At 48.2% G+C, this 17,891-nt stretch overlaps 1 protein-coding gene across 1 annotated transcript in view; it reads right to left on the bottom strand.

The window, feature by feature from the left end:
• LOC119849981 (sodium-dependent proline transporter-like) overlaps positions 1–17,428 on the bottom strand; it is a 41,030-nt gene extending 23,602 nt beyond the window's left edge. Inside the window, 6 exon segments of the mRNA XM_038387512.2 lie at positions 73–301; positions 9,196–9,335; positions 14,390–14,420; positions 14,422–14,502; positions 14,504–14,545; positions 17,294–17,428. Coding sequence (XP_038243440.2) covers positions 73–301; positions 9,196–9,335; positions 14,390–14,420; positions 14,422–14,502; positions 14,504–14,545; positions 17,294–17,413 — 643 coding nt within the window. The 5' untranslated portion in view covers positions 17,414–17,428.
• Positions 17,429–17,891: the final 463 nt, after the last annotated feature.

The following is a 17,891-nucleotide window of genomic DNA, read 5'->3' as shown; positions in this document are numbered from 1 at the left end:
GCTATTCTCATCTGCTGTAATCCAGCATTATCAGACAGACAGACAACAGCAAAGAGGCCTGCAGGGACTCACCTCCTCCATTGCGGTAGCAGAGATAGGGGAAGCGCCAGACGTTGCCCAGCCCCACGCAATACCCAATGCAGGAGAGCAGGAACTCATACTTCCCACCCCACGTCTCCCTGGGCTGGCTGGAGGCAGGGTCTGGGGTCACAGGCTGGATCTGGAAGGCAGGCTGGGGCTGGCTTATGGACTGTGGGTGTTCAGACTCCAGGGTCACACCATTCAGCTGGACCAGACTCCCCTGCGGTGGAAGAAGAAGGGGGAAAGGAGTCAGAGATCAGACAAATCCCGGAGTGCCAGCATGCACACTCGCATGCCCCCGGGAGGGAGGGTGGGTGAGTCTGTCAGCCAACAAGCAAGTTCTGAGCAACCTTCCCCCAGGCACCTCTCTTGGAAGACCCATGCCAGCAGCCCCACCTCAGAGAGGAATGGAGGAGGCTGTCCCATATATCTAGGCCCCCATGGCTTGGGACACTTAACACAACAGAGCCCTGTGGAGGGATCTGGCAGGAACAAGCCCCGCACACTGGCCCTTGGGGAGATGGGCCACATGGGATGACAGAGCAGAGGGCTCTCCTATGTCTAAAGGCTCTGATCCTCCCATCTCCCTCAGCCCAATCCGGCATCTCAGCCCGTGTCACATCAGCTTGGACAACGTGGCCAAAACTCAGCCCCCAACCTTTCCTCCCAAGGCCTCTCCACAGCCCTTGTTCTCGGTCACTGTGTACTGAGCGAACCACTGTTCTCTCCAGCAACCAGCGCCCCCCCAGGAGTCAGCAGAGACTCCTCGCTCTGCCCCCACACACTCCGGCTCTCCACATCTCCCCCCGCCGCAGCATTTCTCAGCTCCGTCCTGTTCCTTCTGTCTCTTGCCCATGCTGCACATCGTACCTTCCCCACCCCAATCCATCCATAACACGGCGAGGGCCATCTTCCCTGCCAGCCACACTGGCCACTTGCCTCCTCTCTGGAGCCCTCCACCAGTTCCCCCTCTTCTTGGGCTTCGAGTCCAAGCTTCTCAGCCTTGGCCCTTCACAGCTCAGCTGCTCGCTCCCCATCACCTCTTCCACCCAGCTGGTGGGAACATCCGTGTGTCTGCTCCTCACAAAATCTCTACCCCCACCCCCATCCCCAGCACGGCCTCCCTGAACTGCTCCATCAGCCACCAACCTCTCCTCCTGCTTCCCAGCCCCGAGCCAGACAGGCCGCTGCCAGGACACATGCAAGCGATTGGCCCGTTTGATGGCTGGGCTGTGGTTAATATCTATGCAGCAGGGTATCTGAGCGCAGCCCTCTCTCTCCCTCCTGCCCCATTTCATCAGCCAGGTGTGTCCTCTCTAGTGCAGGGGCTGTATCCACCAGTTGGCGCAGCACCCGGCGCAAGGCCGAGATCCTGATCAAGGCCTCGTATAAACCCTTCTCCTCCAGCTGGCAGAGCTCCAGCGCAGCTCCAAGCCTGCTGCGTCTAGGTACGAGGGGAAAAGCATGCAGAGGTGGGGGGGGAACAAGGGGATCACTTTCCCTTTCACCCAGGGACTGTCTGATCATCAGGACTTGCCATCCCCCTGCACAGAGGCTGCCAGGACTAACACCCTGGCAGAGCAGCGCTGCATGGGCACCATCTGCCATGGACAGACAGATCAGCAGCTCTCATCACTGGCAGCTGCCCCCTTCTCCAGCGCCTCTCTTCACACATCACCCATCACAGCAATGCCTGCAACTACCAGCTAGGCCGGACAAGGCTCAATCTCTTAGCAGCACTCACCATAGAAAAAAGAGACAATAATTCAACAGGGAAACTCAACTGCAAGCTGCAGGGTCATCAGAAAACACACCCAGCAGGCGAGGAAGGTGTGACTTGGGATTTCACGTAGAGCAGTGGTTCTCAACCAGGGGCACGTGTACCCCTGGGGGTACACAGGGGTCTTCCAGGGGGTACATCAACTCATCAAGATATTTGCCTAGTGTTACAACTGGCTGCATAAAAAGCATTAGCAAAGTCAGTACAAACTAAAATTTCATACAGACAAAATGAGAACGTAAGCAATATTTCAGTACTAGTGTGCTGGGACATTTTTATATTCTTATGTCTGATTTTGTAAACAAGTCGTTTTTAAGTGAGGTGAAGCTTGGGGTACACAAGACAATTCAGGCTCCTGAAAGGGGTACAGTAGTATGGGAAGGCTGAGAGCCACTTATGCGCCAGGATGAGACATAGCGCATACAGCTCCAGCAAGTCACAAGTTCACTGGTTGGCGAGGAGTGGGATCCAGGGAAAGGTTTCTCGTTTGTGCACAGTACGATACCCCGGTACAGTTCAGCACCTGCTACTTAGCTGGGGTCAGGGCTGGAACAGCATGGGGCGATGCAAGGCAGGACTGAGGTACACGGGCAGTGATGTTGTCGGGGTAGGGCAGGAGGCTCAAAGCACGAAGCATGCTGCACCGGAGGAGCAGCTTGTCATGCGCAGGGAAGTGCTGTACATCTCCAGCCAGCGCCGTCAGACCCTTGCTAGTGGGAGCGCTAAACTCGTGCACGAGGTCTGCTTAGAGAGAAGGAATTTGAACGGGTTTGTGTCAGGGCAGCAGCAAGCGCTCCTGTCCCTGCATGTAACAGGGCAGGAGCTTACAGGTAGGCCCTAGATAATCCAGACACGCACACACGGGAGCTGTAAGGAAGCGAGTGACTTGGCACCAGTTATCTCAGCATTGAACACTGGCTCCCTGCACAGTGGGCTCAGCTCCCAAGCTCTCACCTGCGCTGTGGTACCAGAGGGCTCCCCCATCACCTCTCCCCGGCCCCCCATGTAAGGGGCATGGCACCACCAGTCTGCCTGCTCCCAGAACACAGCTATCACACGGGCACACAGGATGGGAAAGAAACCTGGGGGCAGGGCACAAGTGACCCAGAGCTGCGACATTTAGATGCACCCCAAAATCTGTATCTGGCCATCTCTAGCATCAGCAGGGCCAGCCCCAGGCCTATGGGACTCCAGACAGCTCACACTCCACCTACGTCACTTGCCCTAGCACCTCACTGCCTCTGGCACTAAGGGGGAAGGCCGCTGGAGGGCAGCTGAGCCAGCTGGCACCCTGAGAGAGGGGGCAGGATGAAGCAAATGCCAGGACAGGGCTTGATTAGTCCCTAGGTCACCAGAGGAAGGAAGGAAGGAGCAGAGAGAGAGGGCTGCAGGGAACAGGGCAGATGCATGACTCCCAGGGCTCTCGGCAGTAGGCCAGCCGCTCTGGTACGAGTGTAGCCATCAGCTGCTGAGCAGTGGGTTTCACAGTCCGCCAATCTTCAGGGACAGTTAGCAGCAGCAGCGGAGTGGGGGAAGATTTCACATAAATCAGACTGCAGGGTGGGAGCTGGGTGAGCCCTCGACACTCCCCAGCCCCCGACTCAGGACAGCCCCGCTCCTTGAACCTTAACAGCAGCCGGGATGCTCCTGGGGGAAGCCGGAGACCTTGGGAGCTGGCAGCAGCTTCTCCTGTAGCAGCTCCTTGGGGGTCTCAGGAGGCAGGTCACTGGCTCGGGCACGTGTTTTATACAGCATTACATGGAGAAGAGCCAGTCACCAGCAGGGAGGGAGCTGGAAAAAACAGTTCAGAGCCAGCAGGTAGAACCGAGAACGTAGGGACCAGTCCAGTGAGTGCCAGGGATGCTCAGCACCCTAGAGAAGCCAGTGGGGCCCAAAGGGGCTCAGCACCCAGCCGGGTCAGGTCCTTAAGTTATACACCCCTCTGGACTGAGTGTAACCAAAGCACTGCTCTAGCATTGACGAATGTCAGGTTGAAACACACACAGGCAGCATGGTTTGGAGCACCAGCCACAGAGCCAGGAACTCGTGAGTTCTAATCCCAGCTCTGCCACTGATTGGCTGCAGAGCCTTGGGCAGACCACATGAGTCACAAAGGTTAATTTCCCTATCTGTGAAATAGGGATAATGATGTTTAATCATCTACCCCAAAGGGGAGGATTATTAGTCAGTGCAGTCAGAGCCCACTGTAAATTATGTGTCTTGAATTAAGTTTCCCTTTTGAAACAATGGTTTAACAATGATTTAACAATCATGGAAAAAATATTTCACAAAACCCAACCGCTAAGGAAAATGGCTGTAGAGTGGTCACAGACCCCCAGATCCAGCATGTTCTCCCAACCCCACCTCTACCTTGAAGAATTACAGAAACCAAAAGAATCACTGGAGGTCAGACGTTGTTTTGGAGCAAGGCTGATTATTATGGAAATTGAATACTGTGCATCAGTGCTTAATTTGTAATGAAAGAGGTTCTGGACTCAAGCTATTAGGTGCTGGGGCTCAAGCAATTCTTTTAAATTCATAATTGACACAGCAACCCAGAGGTGCTGGGGCTATGAACTGCTAAGCCTAGAGGTGCCGGGGGCTCAGCCCTGGCACAATTTAAGCGCTGTTCTGCGCTTACAGACTCACTCAGAAGATCTGAAAGTCCTGCACAAACATGAATTTGTCCTAGTCAGGCTGGTCAGTATTGTCACTCCTGGTTTAGAAATGGGGCAACTGAGGTACACAGTGGTGAAGTGACAAGCTGAAGATCACATCGAGGGGCAGTAGCAAAATAACCGACCTAGAAACCCTAACTTCCAGGCCCCTACTTTAACTATTAGAGAATGCTACCTCCAACCCCACTTCTCTCAAACTAAGATTGTTTTTAGGAAAAGACACAAAATGTAGTCTGTGTGTGTGTTGAGGGGGAGGGGGGAAGGATTCTGATTGCCAAAATGGGTGAGAGCCAAAATTCTCTCAGCCCCTCAGCACTGGCCGCACTACCTGCAGAGACTCCATGGATGGATAAAATAGACTCAACGCCTACAAAGTGTGCTTGTAGCTGATCTGTGGAACACCTTGCTGCCAGCACATTCCCTTACCTCCCCAGTTCTCTGTCACACCCACTTGTTGCATTGTCTTAATTTAGACCACAAGCTCTCTGGGGCAAGGACTGTCTCTTACCATGCATTCCTACAGCACCCAGCACAATGGGGCTCGATCCTGAGTGGAGCTCCGGGCACCTATGCAATAGGTCATTTTAACTGGCTCTAAATCCTGGCACAATTCTTACCATCTCCCCAAACTTCTCTTCTAATGGACTTTTCAGCTTCACATCCACCCCTGCTCCCTCGGAAGGAAAGCAGTTGGGTAACAGCAGCAAAGCAACTTCCCCCAAAGCAGCCTGTCCCACTGCTCAAGGCTATGTCACCAGCTGCCAGCTGGTCACGTCCACCAGCCTTTGAGGCCACATCCAAGACACAACTCTGCATGCTGGGAAGCAGGAAACACATGGCAAAATACCACAGGGCTGTGCCACGTCTCTGGGCTCACATGCTGCTTCCCATGAGTGTTTAGTTCTGTTCATGCACGGAAGAGGTATTGCATGGGCAACAGCAGCCCTGATCACAGCCCCACTTCAGTTCCCATGGCCTCCGCTGAGGCTGCTAACAAGAGGGAATCAGTCAGGGCCAGCTTTTGGAGTGTGGGTTTTCTGATGCGGAAGCCCCGTTGTCTGCTATAAGCCAGCCAGAGACCCAGCCTGGCAGACACATTTCATATAGGACGCTGGACACCCAACCCTACTACAAAGGGCTGTACTAGCTGCCGAGGTGGTGTTAAGGACGGGTCGGCCAGTTTAATGAAGGAAGAACGGACTAAGGGTCAAGGTACCGGAGTGGGACCCAGCAAATCTAGGTTTTATTCCTGGGACTTCCAGTGATACCTTGGGCCAATCACTTAGTCTCCTGGTGCTTCAGTATCCCCGCCTGTAAAAGGAGGGTGACAATGGGGGAGGGATCGCTCAGTGGTTTGAGCATTGGCCTGCTAAACCCAGGGTTGTGAGTTCAATCCTTGAGGGGGCCATTTGGGATCTGGGGCAAAAATTGGGGATTGGTCCTGCTTTGAGCAGGGGGTTAGACTAGTTGACCTCCTGAGGTCCCTTCCAACCCTGTTATTCTATGACCCTTCCCCCCTTGCCCCCCGTCCCTCCTGACAGGAGTGTTGTGAAGACTCACTCATTAATATACGAAGCGCTCAGATACTATGGTGACCGTAAAAGTGTCTAGACATGGAACAGTGCATCTCATTCATAGCTTGAGCAGTCATGTGCGTTTAGCATACGTGTATTATTGTATACGATGTGGCCCCTGCTATTTCTGTACAAACAATTTAAATAGTCAGCAGAGAGACCTATTTCCAGCGGAACTCTAGTAAGAGGTTTCAGAGTAGCAGCCGTGTTAGTCTGTATTTGCAAAAAGAAAAGGAGTACTTGTGGCACCTTAGAGACTAACAAATTTATTTGAGCATCAGTTTTCGTGAGCTACAGCTCACTTCATCGGATGCATTTGGTGGAATACTGTATTTTCCACCAAATGCATCCGATGAAGTGAGCTGTAGCTCACGAAAGCTGATGCTCAAATAAATTTGTTAGTCTCTAAGGTGCCACAAGTACTCCTTTTCTTTCTAGTAAGAGGCTGCACCTGCCTGCCTTCCAGACATGGACAGACAATGTCTGAAAAGCATAGTATCAAGGGGAAATTCATAAGGGGAGAAAGAGGGTCCTATCTCTCTGAACACCTTGAATTTATTATTTTTATTATCTTAGCACCTAGAAGCCCTAGTCCGGCACCTGGCACTGGCCACTGTCAGAGACAAGATATTAGGTGAGATGGACCATGGGCCTGACACAGTACGGCTGTTCTTATGTTCTTGGTCAAGGAGCAGGAACTCCATTGTGCTAGGCGCTGTACAGACACAGAACAAAACGATGGGCTGTGCCCCGAAAAGCGCACGGTCAAAGACAAGCGATGACAGACTGACCGATAGGGGAGCACAACAAGGCCATCCTGCTCTGCGTGATTGGCAGTGGGCTCTGAACACCAGCCGTCTTTTTGGAGGCCTCACGGCAAAGGAGAGTTTTGTGGAGAGATTTGAAGGCAAACAGTGAGGTCGGTCTGTGGGCCCTTACAGGGAGGGCCTTGCAGGCATGTGGGGCAGCGGGAGAGAACGTACAAAGGTGTTTGTTTTGAAATCTAACAAGTGGGTAATGGAGACTGGCTCTCTTGGCCTGGCCCTATTAACAACAGAGGCAGACAGAGCCCGTTCTGAGCCTGCTGAGCCACCGAGTGGCATATTCATTACACCCAGGCTGGCACTCTGTATTTCACAGTGTTATTGTGCAGTTATCTCAATTCCATAGCTGTCGTCTCTGTGTACGGTAAACACACTAGGGCCGGCTGAGCCAGCGCCCTTGGGTGGGTGACATCACTTGGAACCGCCCAGCAAAACCCTGATCACTCATGTTCCTTTCAGCAGGAGGCCTGCACTGAGACACAAGTAGGGCTCTGCAACGGGCAGGACCACAGGCAAGAGTGTCCCAAAGACTACTGGGGGGCGGGGGAGGCAGGAGATCAGAGAGTTGCCGTTAGCCATGATAACAGGGGACATGTGTACAGGAAGAGGGTGTGGGATCAAGAGTTTGCCATTCCACATCCTGGCCCCCTTATCAGGAAGGGAGATGAGCCTGACCCACATGGTGCCCCCTGCAGGCAGTTGTGCTGTTTGTGATAGGACCAGTGCTGATGACAGGGCCCTGTTTCTTTTCTCTGTGGTACAGCAACACAAGAGCAATTGCTAGAAACCTGAAATGGCAGCCACACCCCAGCATAGCCTGCAGCTCCCTCAGATAGGCCAGCTTTACATGACTAACGCCCATGGCAGGGTCCCACGGAAACTCAGCTGCACAGAACCAAAAGGCCCAGGATGGCAGCTCTGAGCAGTAAACCCCATTTGCTTCTGCGGACCATGCGCTGCTAACCCTCCTGTCACACGAAACCCACAGCACCACACACTTAGTCACATGAGGGCTGCAAAGGCAAGAAGAGAAAGAGAGCTCTGTCTATTTCAGTCTCCTACGCAGACACTCTGGGAGCCGCAAACATTAGTCACATCTGCTCAATGGCATCAAGGTGCTGGCCACGGTGTATCAACTGGGTCTGATGTATGGGAAATACACCAGCCACAGTCTTTCCTGCATGCATGCAGCAAGTCAGACTAAATCAGTGGGGTGGAGAGAGTCTGGTGCATCTCACTTAGATCAAGAGAGAGCATTGCATTCTGGGAGTTATATTATCCACAGGTCTCTCCCTCCTCCCTCATATTAAAGAAGAAGGCAGGTGGAAACTGTTTCATTTCCTGCATTAGGTGAAACTTTTATGCACCTGGCAAGTTGTCAGTGTCGCCACATCAGTCACGCAAAGTGCCAGAAACCCTGTTCCAGACAAAGGATGGGTAAGATCTGGATAGGATTTATGATCTATGAGTTTTTACATTCCTCTGTTGGTGGATTGTAATTCTAAACTAGGATAGATCTAGAAGCACAAAAATAGGAAACACCACTACTATAAAGCTACGCTCCTAAGATTATAAATGATCTTACTTAAACCTTTTGATCTCGGATTCTTTGTAACCATATGCAATATATACTATCTTAAAGATGTTTCAGGGACTAAACACACACACAAAATCTCTCGAAGGAAATCCCGAACTAAGGCAATTGGTGGGCCAGATTCCAATCTCAGTAACTCTGCTAAAGCAAATAGAGTCATCACTCCAAATCTACTTGTGTAACCGACCAAGATTGGAATCTGTAGCTGCCTGCTACAGGCTAGTGGGGACGGGGGTGCAGGAGAACCCTACTTATGGTAGGAGCTACAAAATGTAACAGCAAGGGGAGTGAAGTACACACAGCCAGCTTTGCAGCTCTGAACTGCATGGCTTTTGATGAGAGCCTGTCACCTTTAGGTCACAGTTCAAGCCAAGCCCAGCCAACACCCGGAGAGGAAGAACTGGAAAGTTTGGCGCTCAGGTGGAAGTAGGTGTGTGCATGGTCTGTCTCAGACATTTGCTCAAATCTCAACAGGGAGTGATCCCAGCTGAATGGGGCCTCGAGAGCTCCTCCCTCCCAAGTCATGATTCAGGTGGGGAAGCCTGCCCTGGGGCTGCCAATCTGCACCCAGTCTGGAGATAATCAGAGATAATAAGCAGCCCCATCCCCAGACACCTAGAGAGGAAGACAGTAAGAGTCTTCGCCCAAGCCCGGCTATACTCACCGGCATCACTGTTGCAGGCATTTCCTGCTCCGGGAAGTCACTCTGCCTTATACCCTCGGCGGCCCATTGTTCAGGGAACAGCTTCATTCCAAGACTGTGGGTGAATGAAAGGAGCCAGCAGAGGAAGAACCTACTACAGCCTAAGCCACGGCAAGGGAGGAAGAGAGACAGACATTAGGGAACTGTAGCCCATATCGCTCTCACCTGGGGGCCAGGTGAAGCCCCGCCCCTTAGCCTCACATGTCACCTGGGATTCTTCACAGTAACCAGAACCCACCCTCACTCAGGCAAGGCAGCTCTCCCCAAGCTTAAAGAGACACCGTCCCTTTCTGTGCATGCAGCAGGCAAAGGAATAAGGGAGATGTCACACAGCGGGAGGCTGAATTACTATTGTTGCCTGCCTGGGAAGATCATAAGGAGCTGGGTGCTTTGCAGACAGGTGAAGAGACATGGTCCCTGCCCCAAGGACCTTGCTTATGGGCATCTCCCACCTTTGGCAGGGACCAGGAACACAACTTGCTAATTAGGATTAATTCGTTAATGTTTGTGCAGTGCTTTGCAAATGTGCAATGCTGTCAAAATGCTAATTACACATCGCTCACCACTCCTGGGGGCAACCAAGTGTCAGGATCAATGTGGGGAAAGAGGCAAAGATTCATAGATGTCCCTGCAAGCCAAACTGTACCCTTCAGAACTCCCCAAGAATGGGCCCAACCCATCACTTGTCCCCAAAATTCAACCTGACTCCCCATCTCCTGGGCTTGGTGGAATGGGGGACATGTTCTGCTTTGTATGCAAGAGGGTGCAGGTTCAAGTCCTTACTTAGGCAACCCAAGTTCAACTCCTTTCTCTGCCCTAGATTTCCCATCTGATCTTGGGCAAATCCCTTAGGGTCTGTTTGCCTCAGTTTGGATAATTGCCCTGTCCTACCTCCCCCTCACTGGTTGTTGTGACAATAAATACATTAAAGATTGTAAAGTGCTGAGATGCTACAATAATAGGAGCCATGTAAGTACTTACAATAGATAGGTAACGTCAGCCTCACGGTCCCGCATACTAGTGAACAGACTTTGGGATACATAGGGGGTGGTGAGCTATTCCTAACTGGACTGTTCAGAACAGTTCCGGCCTCAGGAAACTCTCTGAAATGGTTTACAACTTTTGGGCTGACCGAAGCACAGGCAGAAGCTCTCAGGCAGAAATTTATTTAGCTGCCCATCAGGTACTGCTATTCTTATCTCCAGAGCCAAGGAATATGTCTTGAAGACCTCCTTTATAATAATAAGCTACACTTCCCTCGCAGATGCATCTTAATACTGACGTCACTGAAAATATTATGTTAAAAGAACATTGAGATTCTCATGGGTAATAATTTATGCATGCCAGAAAGAGTCCAAAAGGCATTTATATACAAGACACACAATGGTGTCCTTAAGAGCCACTGCCTAATACACTGCTCTTTCTAGGCTGCAGAAAACAGCGTACATGGTCTAGTCGGAAATAACACAGGTTCATGCATTTGTAGACTACATCAAATGAAGAGGCAAATATTTCCTGCTTTCGGGGTACTTCCCCATGCAACCTGAACACTAGGCTTAGCAGAACTGTTACTAATTTAAATGGATCATATCAATGTTTATTTTGAAACATTTTAAATGTGTACATATGTCAATTTTCACAGTTGCGGGAAATTATGAGGGGTGTCAGACAATGGTTATTTAATGACAGTAGACATAGAGATTCAAAGAGCTAAAGCTCTGGAACTGTTGACACACAAATTGTCAATGTCCCATGTCAAAATACAGAAAGGAGACAGCCTTAAATCAAACTCTAATAAGGTCTCAGGCAGTACTTTTCTTACTTTGCCTCCTTGTAAATTTTGATTGTGACCCTTGGAAATATTTGTTTGTCTGTGTGTACAGTGAAATTAACATTTATTAACATTTACCGATAAAAATCTAATTCTTCCAAGCCTACTGAACACTCACTTAGTTTTTTAAATGGAATTTCCTAGGGTTTTTTCTTTTTAAAAAAACAGAGAAAAAACCACGCACCACCATGTCCCTCACAAGGTCCATAGGAGTGAGACCCTCCCTCTGTGCCACAGTAACACCCAGAGGTTTTTTTTTTTTACCTTAGAGGGTTTACACAGAACCCTGCCTCATTCTCTGTGTCCCTCACAGGATGGGCAGTGAATGAGACGAGAGCTACTGAGGAACCTTACCTCACTATCTGCACATCATACAAGCCACTCAGGTAATAAACACACACCCAGAAAGGTTTCAGAGTAGCAGCTGTGTTAGTCTGTATTCGCAAAAAGAAAAGGAATACTTGTGGCATCTTAGAGACTAAGAAATTTATTTGAGCATAAGCTTTCGTGAGCTACAGCTCACTTCATCGGATGCATTTGGTGGAAAATACAGTGGGGAGATTTATATACACACAGAGAACATGAAACAATGGGTGTTACCATACACACTGTAACCAGAGTGATCACTTAAGGTGATCTATTACCAGCAGGAGAGCGGGGAGGGGGACCTTTTGTATTGATAATCAAGGTGGGCCATTTCCAGCAGTTGACAAGAACGTCTGAGGTACAGTGTGTGTGTGTGTGGGGGGGAGAATAACATGGGGAAATAGTTTTACTTTGTGAAATGACCCATCCACTCCCAGTCTCAAGCCTAAGTTAATTGTATCCAGTTTGCAAAGTAATTTCAATTCAGCAGTCTCTCCCTGGAGTCTGTTTTTGAAGTTTTTTTGTTGAAGTATTGCCACTTTTAGGTCTGTAATCGAGTGACCAGAGAGATTGACGTGTTCTCCAACTGGTTTTTGAATGTTATAGTTCTTGACGTCTGATTTGTGTCCATTTATTCTTTTACTTAGAGACTGTCCAATTTGACCAATGTACATGGCAGAGGGGCATTGCTGGCACATAATGGCATATATCACATTGGTAGATGTGCAGGTGAATGAGCCTCTGATGGGGTGGCTGATGTGATTAGGCCCTATGATGGTGTCCCCTGAATGGATATGTGGACACAGTTGGCAACGGGCTTTGTCGCAAGAATAGGTTCCCGGCTTAGTGGTTCTGTTGTGTGGTTGCTCGTGAGTATTTGCTTCAGGTTTGGGGGCTGTCTGTAAGCAAGGACTGGTCTGTCTCCCAAGATCTGTGAGAGTGGTGGGTCATCCTTCAGGATAGGTTGTAAATCCTTGATGATGCGTTGGAGAGGTTTTAGTTGGGGGCTGAAGGTGATGGCTAGTGGTGTTCTGTTATTTTCTTTGTTGGGCCTGTCCTGTAGTAGGTGACTTCTGGGTACTCTTCTGGCTCTGTCAATCTGTTTCTTCACTTCAGCAGGTGGGTATTGTAGTTGTAAGAACGCTTGATAGAGATCTTGTAGGTGTTTGTCTCTGTCTGAGGGGTTGGAGCAAATGCGGTTGTATCGTAGAGCTTGGCTGTAGACAATGGATCGTGTGGTATGATCTGGATGAAAGCTGGAGGCATGTAGGTAGGAATAGCGGTCAGTAGGTTTCCGGTATAGGGTGGTGTTTATGTGACCATCGCTTATTAGCACCATAGTGTCCAGGAAGTGGATCTCTTGTGTGGACTGGTCCAGGCTGAGGTTCATGGTGGGATAGAAATTGTTGAAATCATGGTGGAATTCCTCAAGGGCAGCTTTTCCATGGGTTCAGATGATGAAGATGTCATCAATGTAGCACAAGTAGAGTAGGGGCATTAGGGGACGAGAGCTGAGGAAGCGTTGTTCTAAGTCAGCCATAAAAATGTTGGCATACTGTGGGGCCATGCGGGTACCCGTCGCAGTGCCGCTGATTTGAAGGTATACATTGTCCCCAAATGTGAAATAGTTATGGGTGAGGACAAAGTCACAAAGTTCAGCCACCTGGTTTGCTGTGACATTATCGGGGATACTGTTCCTGACGGCTTGTAGTCCATCTTTGTGTGGAATGTTGGTGTAGAGGCTTCTACAGCCATAGTGGCCAGGATGGTGTTTTCAGGAAGATCACCGATGGATTGTAGTTTCCTCAGAAAGTCAGTGGTGTCTCGAAGATAGCTGGGAGTGCTGGTAGCGTAGGGCCTGAGGAGGGAGTCTACATAGCCAGACAATCCTGCTGTCAGGGTGCCAATGCCTGAGATGATGGGGCATCCAGGATTTCCAGGTTTATGGATCTTGGGTAGCAGATAGAATACCCCAGGTCGGGATTCCAGGGGTGTGTCTGTGCAGATTTTTCTTGTGCTTTTTCAGGGAGTTTCTTGAGCAAATACTGTAGTTTCTTTTGGTAACCCTCAGTGGGATCAGAGGGTAATGGCTTGTAGAAAGTGGTGCTGGAGAGCTGCCTAGTAGCCTCTTGTTCATATTCCGACCTATTCATGATGACGACAGCACCTCCTTTGTCAGCCTTTTTGATTATGATGTCAGAGTTGTTTCTGAGGCTGTGGATGGCATTGTGTTCTGCACGGCTGAGGTTACGGGGCAAGTGATGCTGCTTTTCCACAATTTCAGCCCGTGCATGTCGGCGGAAGCACTCTATATAGAAGTCCAGTCTGTTGTTTCGACCTTCAGGAGGAGTCCACCCAGAATCCTTCTTTTTGTAGCCTTGGTAGAAAGGTCTCTGTGGGTTAGTATGTTGTTCAGAGGTGTGTCCTTGAGTCGGAGGCGTCGAAAATAGGATTCTAGGTGACCACAGAACTGTATTATGTTTGTGGGAGTGGAGGGACAGAAGGAGAGGCCCCAAGATAGGACAGGTTCTTCTGCTGGGCTAAGAGTATAGTTGGACAGATTAACAATATTGCTGGGTGGGTTACGGGAACCACTGTTTTGGCCCCTTGTGGCATGTAGTAGTTTAGATAGTTTAGTGTCCTTTTTCTGGTAGAGAAGCAAAGTGTGTGTTGTAAATGGCTTGTCTAGTTTTTGTAAAGTCCAGCCACGAGGGAGTTTGTGTGGAAGGTTGGTTTTTTATCAGAGTGAATGAATGAGACATGGCATGCATTGAATGAGGTAGGTCTCCCATACACACCACACCAACTGTGCATTTTAAAAAAACAATGCATCTTTAAAATGTACAGTAAATAAAGCAGGACCCCACTAGTCACATTTCTCTGCACTGAACTATGCATGTCCTTTATCAGATGTGCAAGGCCTGGTGTAGGCTTACAAGGCTCACCACAGACACCTACCTGCAATCCAAATGTTGGAGCTACTGAAAAGCTGCAGGGCAGCTCCGATTTGGAGAGCAGAGCATGGGTGGCGATAAGAAAGTGTATGTCACTGCAGAACAAGTCTGACTACCTTCCACCAATTATTTGTTGTCTCTCCTTCACTCTCTCTTTTTCCTGTTGAAATAAAATGGAAAGAAACTTTAGAATAAAAATTCAGAAGTCCTGAATTCTGCTTCTGCTCCCTCTGGGTTGATGCAATGGCCTTAAAGATTTGCTTGCTGGTGCAAATTCAAATTAGAAATAAGGCACACATTTTGAACAGTGGGGGTGATTAACCACCAGAACAAACTACCATGGGAAGTGATGGATTCTTTCTCTCTCTCGAAGTCTCCAACTCTCATTGCAGGATGGGGTTCAACTCCTTTAATCTTTGTGTAATGTGTTAGCTTTTCTCTCTGAGTTTTAATTTTCATTTTCATTTCCAGAGTACTAATAAATAAAAGGAGTACTTGTGGCACCTTAGAGACTAACAAATTTATTAGAGCATAAGCTTTCGTGAGCTACAGCTCACTTTCATCAGCTGTAGCTCACGAAAGCTTATGCTCTAATAAATTTGTTAGTCTCTAAGGTGCCACAAGTACTCCTTTTCTTTTTGCGAATACAGACTAACAGGGCTGCTACTCTGAAAAGAGTACTAATGAATTTTCTGATTGTTTTTCATTTTGAATCAGTGACCTCTAGTGCTCGGTTTGATTCATTACAAGAGAGTTATAGCGTTACATTTACACAGAGCCTGGTTTTCAAAAGCAGCCACAACTCCAGCTGAAGTCAAAGCGAGCTGCAGGTGCTCAGCATCCCTAAAAATCAGGCCCCCGTCCTGCACATCAATGCAGAGCAGATAAGACCTCAGTTATTACTAGGCTTGGAAGGCTGGGCTTGTTATTAGTAAATGTCAGTAATAGAAATTGATGAACAATTTTTACAAATAGGTAAAGTGTGAAAAATGCTGCTTGAAAACTTATGAGAGCTTGATTTAAGGATATCTACTTTGTATATTTTGACATGTGTTGTTGAAAATTTGTATTCCAAAGTTATAAAGCGTTAACTTTTGAATCTTAACATCTACTCTCATTAAGTAACTACTGCCTGATCCCCCCAATGTTTGATGACCACATACCTTCCTGCAACTGTAAACATTTACACTGATAAAAAAGCTGAAACCTCATAATTTTGTCCAACTGCTAAAATTTAAATCGATAAAAGTAAAAAATGCTTAAAATTAAACATTGTTAGGATCTGCTGAAATTATATTTAAAAAAATCAAGTTCTGCCAAAGGTTAGTAATTATGGGCTTGTACAGCAAACTCCCTGGAACTCATTTCATTTGATGGCTGAGCCATATTGCTCGGATTTCAAACTGACCCCACAGACCATGGACATTTCAAACCTGTGTTTTCCAGTGGCTTTCAATCGTTCCAGATGACTCTACCCCTTTCAGGAGTCTGATTTGTCTTGCATACCCTCAAGTTTCACCTCACTTAAAAACTACTTGCTTACAAAATCAGATATAAAAATACAAAAGTGTCAAAGCCACACTATTACTGAAAAATGGCTCACTTTCTCATGTTTACCATAGAATTATAAAATAAATCAATTGGAATATAAATATTGTACTTACATTTCAGTGTATCGTATACAGAGCAGTATAAACAGATCATTGTATGAAACTTTAGTTTCTACTGACTTTGCTAGTGCTCTTTATGCAGCCTGTTGTAACACTAGGTAAATATCTAGATGAGTTGATGTACCCCCAGAAAATCTCTGCGTACCCCCAGGGGTACATGTACTCCGGTTGAGAACCACTGTTTTAGATCTCTCAGCTATTGCCTTCTCCAGTCTATAGGTATCCCAGGGTTTGCATGCGTTACACCAGCATATCCCACTGACGTTAAAGCCCTGGAAGAATAATCACTACAACCCTCACTACCCAGTATGGGATGTGGGGGCTGCATGGTGAGATAGGACATGAAAGGAAATACCAAGGAAGGCGGGGGGGAGGGGGAGAAGAGAGAAAGAGGGATTGTGAGGAACATAGAGAAGGGGAGAGGAGGGAACAAAATTGATCCTGTTTTCAGTGCATGTGCCCTCTACCCCCTCCAAGTTAAACAGCCTCTTGGGGAGGAAACGAACCAGCAGAGGACAGCAGTTTTAGCAGCACCTCCACATGCTGGGCAAAGCCAGAGGCCACGAGCAGCAGCACTGTTGGTCATGATACACAGGTCAGAGGAACCCACAATCTGACAATGTCTCATTCATTAACTTTCAGCCTCTTGCTCTTTTAAAATCATTTTTTTTAAATAAATTTGATGCGACTCTAGTGCAGGCGAAAGGTGCCAGCTTGGCAGCTCTTGGACAGCAACATTCTTTTCTCATCCACAGCTTCTATGCAACATAGACAGTGAGGAGGTAGCTTCTTCTGTACCATCCCCACCAGGGCAGAAGGGATGAGGGGGTAGTTTTAGTCTTCAGGTCTATTCAACCCTTGGGCTCTTTGCTGAGTATGCAGGGCAATTGGTGTTTTCCGTGATATAAATGCCGGTCCATTTGGGACTGGATTGAGGCCATCACCTCCTTTGCCAAAGGCCAATCACCAGACAATAACTACCATTGGAACAGAGCTAACTTTGATCAGTGATCTAGCCCTGAAAGGCTCTGTATCATTTCCAATCTCTGGCTCCAGCCAATTGCTCATCTCCCTGGTCTCGTTTTTATCTATCCCTTTTCATCACCATACATCACAGTGAATGTCAATATCTGATCTCTCCTAAGTCCCTACTTCCCTGCCTCAAGCAGCTCTCTGCCCATTTACTACCCAACCCAGAACACCATGTTCATTTCTCTGAGTCTGCCTTGCATACGTACCTTTCCATGGCATTTCAGGAGCTCTGCAGGAATCTCACACAATTCTGTATCTAGATGCCGTTGTTTACAACCTTTTTTCAGTGGAGCAAAATCCTGAAAACCAGAAAGTGTCCATTTCATCCAAGTCTAGTCCCAGCAGCCATGGCTGGGAGGCTGGAAGATGTGGAAAACTGAACAGATCAAAATAAAAAATAAAAATAAAAATAAACAACTTTCATCTTAAAAACTTGTTTATCCAAAATCCCCCATCACAAAATCTTCCATTCCACTGAAAATCCTGTGCATCTTAATGACTTTTATGTCCCCACTTTGCTTGCATACATAAACTCCTTCTCTGTGGTGTGATGACAATCTAAACTGATTAGTCCATGAGAAAAAAGGAAACTGGCCATACAAACTTGTTTTGTTGGAGGGAAATGAAGCAAGAGAAGAGACCTGCCTTGGGCTACTGTGGTAACTTCCAATTTGCAGCATCTTCCATAGCAGGGTTACAGTTACATGACTGCCCAAGGGCCAAACCCTTGTGACAAGAGCCACTGAAGTCTAGTGAGTAAAACAAGCAGGATTTGACCACCCACCCCACTCCAAAAGTAGCTGA

The sequence above is a fragment of the Dermochelys coriacea genome, chromosome 1 (assembly GCF_009764565.3).
Source record: "Dermochelys coriacea isolate rDerCor1 chromosome 1, rDerCor1.pri.v4, whole genome shotgun sequence".
In the NCBI taxonomy this organism is placed as follows: Eukaryota; Metazoa; Chordata; order Testudines; family Dermochelyidae; genus Dermochelys; species Dermochelys coriacea.
Note: the sequence above shows the minus strand (reverse complement) of the source record. Positions and strands in the feature narration are given on the sequence as shown.